Below are 7,739 nucleotides of genomic sequence, written 5' to 3' on the forward strand. Positions count from 1 at the left end.
CCTTCCATCCAATCCTCCCTACTGTCAGATACTGTTCCCTCCTTCCTTCCATCCAAACCTCCCCACTGTCAGATACTGTTCTGTTTAGAATGTCTATTCCCGAAGTGCATAAATTCACAGACATTATCAGAGAACTATATCTTCTGACTGAGGATAGTGGAGCTCTGAAGCTCCCCCTATACTACCATAATGTCTGTCTGCTCTAGTATCAACCCAACGGTCTCAGTAAAATACTATGGGAAGTAGATTGTCCAATAGGGCTGTTCTCTTCACCCCTGTAGTCCATAACAGCCTGGAAACAATGCTGAATCAATGGCAGTAAAACAGGGTTATTGCCAATTGGACATCGACCAATCAATGCACTCCGTCTAGGGTCCCATCCAATCAATTTTCTTCCTTTTAAGATGACGTTCAATCACCAGCGGGCAGAAGACCTCATCAATCTAAGAAACGGTTATCGTGGTCCAAATGGCACCCTATTCCCTCTGAGCCCTGGTCTATAGTAGTGTTCTATATAGGGCCCCGGTCTATAGTAGTGTTCTATATAGGGCCCCGGTCTATAGTAGTGTTCTATATAGGGCCCTGGTCTATAGTAGTGTTCTATATAGGGCCCGGTCTATAGTAGTGTTCTATATAGGGCCCTGGTCTATAGTAGTGTTCTATATAGGGCCCGGTCTATAGTAGTGTTCTATATAGGGCCCTGGTCTATAGTAGTGTTCTATATAGGGCCCTGGTCTATAGTGGTGTTCTATATAGGGCCCTGGTCTATAGTAGTGTTCTATATAGGGCCCTGGTCTATAGTGGTGTTCGATATAGGGCCCTGGTCTATAGTAGTGTTCTATATAGGGCCCTGGTCTATAGTAGTGTTCTATATAGGGCCCTGGTCTATAGTAGTGTTCTAAATAGGGCCCTGGTCTATAGTAGTGTTCTATATAGGGCCCTGGTCTATAGTAGTGTTCTATATAGGGCCCCGGTCTATAGTAGTGTTCTATATAGGGCCCCGGTCTATAGTAGTGTTCTATATAGAGCCCTGGTCTATAGTGGTGTTCTATATAGGGCCCTGGTCTATAGTAGTGTTCTAAATAGGGCCCTGGTCTATAGTAGTGTTCTAAATAGGGCCCTGGTCTATAGTAGTGTTCTATATAGGGCCCTGGTCTATAGTAGTGTTCTATATAGGGCCCCGGTCTATAGTAGTGTTCTATATAGGGCCCCGGTCTATAGTAGTGTTCTATATAGAGCCCTGGTCTATAGTGGTGTTCTATATGGGGCCCTGGTCTATAGTAGTGTTCTATATGGGGAATAGGGTAACTATAATAACTCAGCAGATCTTCCCAGACAGGAAGTGGCTAACGCTAGCTGTTAGGCCTAAAGGATTTTTGTCGTATTAGTAGGTCATGACTCCAGACAGACAGGTCCTCTACACAGAGGATTTCTCCTCTCTCTAACGGCTAATCATGTAATGGTGGCCAATCATTGTGGCTGTCTGTCTCTGTGTGGTTTTAATAGCAAGCTCTCTCGTCAGCCAGCCAGGCCCAGCTCTCCTATCTGTAGCTGTCCTGTCGGGGGGAGGCAGCCTGGTTAGTGATGTGGATCCTGGGTCTGTCAGTGCTGACATCAGTCTAGGAGTTCTTTCTCCACCCTGAGTTTTGTCAGTTGGACTTCAGGCTTGTTCTGTACTGTGGTTCTCATTAACTCTTCTCTCTCTCTCTCTCTCTCTCTCTCTCTCTCTCCTGTCTCTCTGTCTCTCTCTCTCTGTCTCTCTCCTGTCTCTCTCTCTCCTGTCTCTCTGTCTCTCTCTCTCCTGTCTCTCTGTCTCTCTCTCTCTCTGTCTGTCTGTCTCTCTCTCTCTCTGTCTCTCTCTCTCTCCTGTCTCTCTCTCTCTCTCTCTCTCTCTCCTGTCTCTCTCTCTCTCTCTCTCTCTCTCTGTCTCTCTCTCTCTCTCCAGGTTTCCCATCGTCAGCAGGCAACAGTTTTGACTCCCAGGATGACAACCCTCCCCACTGGCTCAAGTCCCTTCAGGCCCTTACAGAGATGGATGCTCCGTCTATCCCCAGCTCCACTGTGAACCCGAACCCCCAGCAGCCCAACTCACACAGCGGCCAGGTCCGTCCTCACCACAGACCCAGCTGGGCCCCCTTCCCACCCCCATCCACAGCCTCTCACAACCCCCACCCAGTCGGCCACTTCCACTCCCCACCTCCAGGCTTCCAGACTGCTTTCAGATCCCCGGCTCAGACGCCCACAGAGCTGCTACAGAGCGCCGGCATGGACCGCCACTAGGGGGCGATGCTGTGAAGTGGACTTCTGATTCCCGTCTTTAAATCCCCCACAGAAACATAAATTAAACTAAATCGGATGTAATTAACAAACAAAAAAAACATTAAGAGATGTTGTTCTTCCTGGTGAGCTGGTTTTATGATCCTGTGTTCCATCTTGGTTGGGTTGTTTCAGTTGGTCTATAGAGGCAAACTACTATCCTGCTACACTGTCTACTGGCCCTGCCTCTGTCTGTCTACCTGGCCCTGCCTCTGTCTGTCTACCTGGCCCTTCCTCTGTCTGTCTACCTGGCCCTTCCTCTGTCTGTCTGTACCTGGCCCTGCCTCTGTCTGTACCTGGCCCTGCCTCTGTCTGTCTACCTGGCCCTGCCTCTGTCTGTCTACCTGGCTCTGTCTGTCTCAGTCTGTCTACCTGCCCCAGTCTGTCTACCTGCACCAGTCTGTCTACCTGCCCCAGTCTGTCTACCTGCCTCAGTCTGTCTACCTGCCTCAGTCTGTCTGTCTACCTGCCTCAGTCTGTCTGTCTACCTGCCTCAGTCTGTCTGTCTACCTGCCTCAGTCTGTCTGTCTACCTGGCTCAGTCTGTCTGTCTACCTGGCTCAGTCTGTCTGTCTACCTGGCTCAGTCTGTCTGTCTACCTGGCTCTGTCTGTCTACCTGGCTCTGTCTGTCTGTCTACCTGGCTCTGTCTGTCTGTCTACCTGGCTCTGTCTGTCTGTCTACCTGGCTCTGTCTGTCTCTGTCTGTCTACCTGTCTCTGTCTATCTACCTGGCTCTGTCTGTCTCTGTCTGTCTACCTGTCTCTGTCTGTCTACCTGGCTCTGTCTGTCTCTGTCTGTCTACTTGTCTCTGTCTGTCTACTTGGCTCTCTGTCTGGCTCTGTCTGTCTCTGTCTGTCTACCTGTCTCTCTGTCTGTCTACCTGGCTCTGTCTCTCTGTCTGTCTGTTTGTGTCTGTGTCTCTCTCTGTCTGTCTGTCTGTCTACCTGTCTCTGTCTGTCCAACCACATCGTGACCGATAACAGTTACCAGATGTTCCCAGGTTGCTATGGCAGCATTAGGGACGGCACCATCGGGATTTGACGGCGAGCTAAAGAGGAGCATTTGAAGTTGTCAAAACCGAGATATTGGCGAATGATCCAGATATTAAAACATTGTGTTTTATCACAAATATAACTGAACGTAGGGAGAAATAAAACCATGTTTGAAAGGATGGATGCGACAGTCGTGAGTTGTTTGGTTGACTGAAATGAAACGAGTCACTTCGAAGCTACGAATCAGATCTATCTCAAACGGGGGACCCTGTTACCTGTATAGTTCACTACTCCCTAGGACCCCATGGGGCTCTGGTCTAAAGCGGTGTCCTACATAGGTTTTGGGTGCGTCCCTCACCTCCCGTTTTGTTTATACGCAGCTTCCTGCCAGACCCCGAGACGTACGCTTCTGATTCGCAGATCAAATCTCGGGCTTCGTCACACTTCCTCTTTGGAACTTCCTTTGATCCGGTGGGCAGTTCTTCCATTTGTTCTATGGAAGGTCAGGCACCACACCCTTAATCACATCACAATCAACTTTTACCGGTTGAACGTGGACACAAATATAATACGTTTTGTTTAATTTACCCCCCCTGGAAATATTATGTTGAGATATGCAAATGAGGTGATATTTCATTTTTTAAATTTTTATGCACATATTTGCATATCACGCGAATACATTATTTTGGACACTGGGTTTAAAGTCACAAATATTTAGCCGATTTAATTTTGTTAGGACACTCCACGACTGGATTTATACATAACAGATTGTGAATTAAACCATCTATCTGTCAAAAATACTCAAATGCAATTTTTTTCAGGAGAAAATGTCATCTAGAATAAAAAAAAATTGGACGACACGTCAACTAAGCCCTATGTATAAGTAAGAAAATAGGTCTAAGGATAACCACACACCGTTTGGTGACCGCTGATGCTTCTGAAGATGAGGAACCAGAGTTGTTGTGTGGTGAGTCTGTCGGGGAATGGCAGTTAGAAACACAGAATCTACCCTGCCAAGCACAGTACCAGTCAAACCTTTAGACACACCTACTCATTCACGAGGTTTTCTTTATTTTTACTATTTTCTACATTGTGAAATAATACTGAAGACATCAAAACTATGAAATAACACATGTGGAATCATGTCGTAACCAAAACAGTGTTAAACAAATCAAAATATATTTTATATTTCAGATTTCTTTTTCAAAGTAGCCACTTTTTTGTGGTCTTGATGACAGCTTTGTCATTCTGTCAACCCTTGAATGAGGAGGTGTGTCTCAACATTTGCTACTGTATTCAGACCCAATCACAATCTCTTCAAATTAAGGTCCTAAATATAGTCCAGTTTGTTACATTCGTTATTAAATTGGTTTTTAAATGATGGATTTATGTCCATTTATCAGTGGTTACAATTCATGGCATTTTTATGACGGTAGTGTTATTTCACAAGGCAATGCCAGTTAAGAACAAATTCTTATTTACAATGACGGTGGACCCCGGACCAAACCCGGACGACGCTGGGCCATTTGTGAACCGCCCTGTGGGACTCCTAATCACGGCCGGATGTGATTCAGCCTGGATTCGAACCAGGTACTGTAGTGATGAACTGAGATGCAGTACCTCAGGAGCGATCATTAGTATGATAAACTAATGAAAATAAACTTTTTCTTAAAACTTTTTGACATTTCTATTTTTTACTTTTTGAAAAATTCATGGGCCAAAAATATAACTTTGTGCCTGGCAGCAATTTGTCCAGATCAAAGCTAGAAAAGGACATGGAGAGACTCAACAAAATACTGCTTAGCGTCTTACTCTACGGGTTAGTTTACTCTACGGGTTAGTTTACAGGTTAGTTTACTCTACGGGTTAGTTTACAGGTTAGTTTACTCTACGGGTTAGTTTACGGGTTAGTTTACAGGTTAGTTTACTTTACAGGTTAGTTTACAGGTTAGTTTACTCTACGGGTTAGTTTACAGGTTAGTTTACTCTACGGGTTAGTTTACGGGTTAGTTTACAGGTTAGTTTACTTTACAGGTTAGTTTACAGGTTAGTTTACTCTACGGGTTAGTTTACAGGTTAGTTTACTTTACAGGTTAGTTTACAGGTTAGTTTACTCTGCGGGTTAGTTTACAGGTTAGTTTACTTTACAGGTTAGTTTACTTTACAGGTTAGTTTACAGGTTAGTTTACTCTACGGGTTAGTTTACTCTACAGGTTAGTTTACTCTACGGGTTAGTTTACTCTGCAGGTTAGTTTACTCTGCAGGTTAGTTTACTCTGCAGGTTAGTTTACTCTACGGGTTAGTTTACTCTGCAGGTTAGTTTACTCTACGGGTTAGTTTACTCTACAGGTTAGTTTACTCTACAGGTTAATTTACTCTACGGGTTAGTTTACTCTACGGGTTAGTTTACTCTACAGGTTAGTTTACTCTACGGGTTAGTTTACTCTACAGGTTAGTTTACTCTACAGGTTAATTTACTCTACGGGTTAGTTTACTCTACGGGTTGGTTTACAGGTTAGTTTACTCTACGGGTTAGTTTACAGGTTAGTTTACTCTACGGGTTAGTTTACGGGTTAGTTTACAGGTTAGTTTACTTTACAGGTTAGTTTACAGGTTAGTTTACTCTACGGGTTAGTTTACAGGTTAGTTTACTCTACGGGTTAGTTTACGGGTTAGTTTACAGGTTAGTTTACTTTACAGGTTAGTTTACAGGTTAGTTTACTCTACGGGTTAGTTTACAGGTTAGTTTACTTTACAGGTTAGTTTACAGGTTAGTTTACTCTGCGGGTTAGTTTACAGGTTAGTTTACTTTACAGGTTAGTTTACTTTACAGGTTAGTTTACAGGTTAGTTTACTCTACGGGTTAGTTTACTCTACAGGTTAGTTTACTCTACGGGTTAGTTTACTCTGCAGGTTAGTTTACTCTGCAGGTTAGTTTACTCTGCAGGTTAGTTTACTCTACGGGTTAGTTTACTCTGCAGGTTAGTTTACTCTACGGGTTAGTTTACTCTACAGGTTAGTTTACTCTACAGGTTAATTTACTCTACGGGTTAGTTTACTCTACGGGTTAGTTTACTCTACAGGTTAGTTTACTCTACGGGTTAGTTTACTCTACAGGTTAGTTTACTCTACAGGTTAATTTACTCTACGGGTTAGTTTACTCTACGGGTTGGTTTACAGGTTAGTTTACTCTACAGGTTAGTTTACTCTACGGGTTAGTTTACAGGTTAGTTTACTCTGCAGGTTAGTTTACTCTACAGGTTAGTTTACTCTACGGGTTAGTTTACTCTACGGGTTAGTTTACTTTACAGGTTAGTTTACTCTACAGGTTAGTTTACTCTACAGGTTAGTTTACTCTACGGGTTAGTTTACTCTACGGGTTAGTTTACTCTACAGGTTAGTTGACTCTACAGGTTAGTTTACTCTGCAGGTTAGTTTACTCTACGGGTTAGTTTACTCTACAGGTTAGTTTACTCTGCAGGTTAGTTTACTCTACGGGTTAGTTTACTCTACAGGTTAGTTTACTCTGCAGGTTAGTTTACTCTACGGGTTAGTTTACTCTACGGGTTAGTTTACTCTACGGGTTAGTTTACTCTACGGGTTAGTTTACTCTACAGGTTAGTTTACTCTACGGGTTAGTTTACTCTACAGGTTAGTTTACTCTGCAGGTTAGTTTACTCTACGGGTTAGTTTACTCTACGGGTTAGTTTACTCTACGGGTTAGTTTACTCTACAGGTTAGTTTACTCTACGGGTTAGTTTACTCTACGGGTTAGTTTACTCTACGGGTTAGTTTACTCTACAGGTTAGTTTACTCTGCAGGTTAGTTTACAGGTTAGTTTACTCTGCAGGTTAGTTTACTCTACGGGTTAGTTTACTCTGCAGGTTAGTTTACTCTGCAGGTTAGTTTACTCTGCAGGTTAGTTTACTCTGCAGGTTAGTTTACTCTGCTGGTTAGTTTACTCTACGGGTTAGTTTACTCTGCAGGTTAGTTTACTCTGCAGGTTAGTTTACTCTGCAGGTTAGTTTACAGGTTAGTTTACTCTGCAGGTTAGTTTACTCTACGGGTTAGTTTACTCTGCAGGTTAGTTTACTCTACAGGTTAGTTTACTCTGCAGGTTAGTTTACAGGTTAGTTTACTCTGCAGGTTAGTTTACTCTACGGGTTAGTTTACTCTACAGGTTAGTTTACTCTACGGGTTAGTTTACTCTGCAGGTTAGTTTACTCTACAGGTTAGTTTACTCTGCAGGTTAGTTTACGGGTTAGTTTACTCTGCAGGTTAGTTTACTCTACGGGTTAGTTTACTCTGCAGGTTAGTTTACTCTGCAGGTTAGTTTACTCTGCAGGTTAGTTTACAGGTTAGTTTACTCTGCAGGTTAGTTTACTCTACGGGTTAGTTTACTCTGCAGGTTAGTTTACTCTACAGGTTAGT

General features: G+C 43.4%; 1 protein-coding gene across 1 annotated transcript in view; it reads left to right on the top strand.

The window, feature by feature from the left end:
- The window catches only part of LOC118938866 (CCR4-NOT transcription complex subunit 4-like), a 51,730-nt gene extending 48,906 nt beyond the window's left edge, over window positions 1-2,824 (top strand). Inside the window, exon 12 of the mRNA XM_036945437.1 lies at window positions 1,946-2,824. Within this exon, the coding sequence (XP_036801332.1) occupies window positions 1,946-2,280 (335 nt within the window). The 3' untranslated portion in view covers window positions 2,281-2,824. The remainder of the gene's footprint in view (window positions 1-1,945) is intronic.
- Window positions 2,825-7,739: the final 4,915 nt, after the last annotated feature.

The sequence above is a fragment of the Oncorhynchus mykiss genome, chromosome 15, assembly GCF_013265735.2.
Source record: "Oncorhynchus mykiss isolate Arlee chromosome 15, USDA_OmykA_1.1, whole genome shotgun sequence".
In the NCBI taxonomy this organism is placed as follows: domain Eukaryota; kingdom Metazoa; phylum Chordata; class Actinopteri; order Salmoniformes; family Salmonidae; genus Oncorhynchus; species Oncorhynchus mykiss.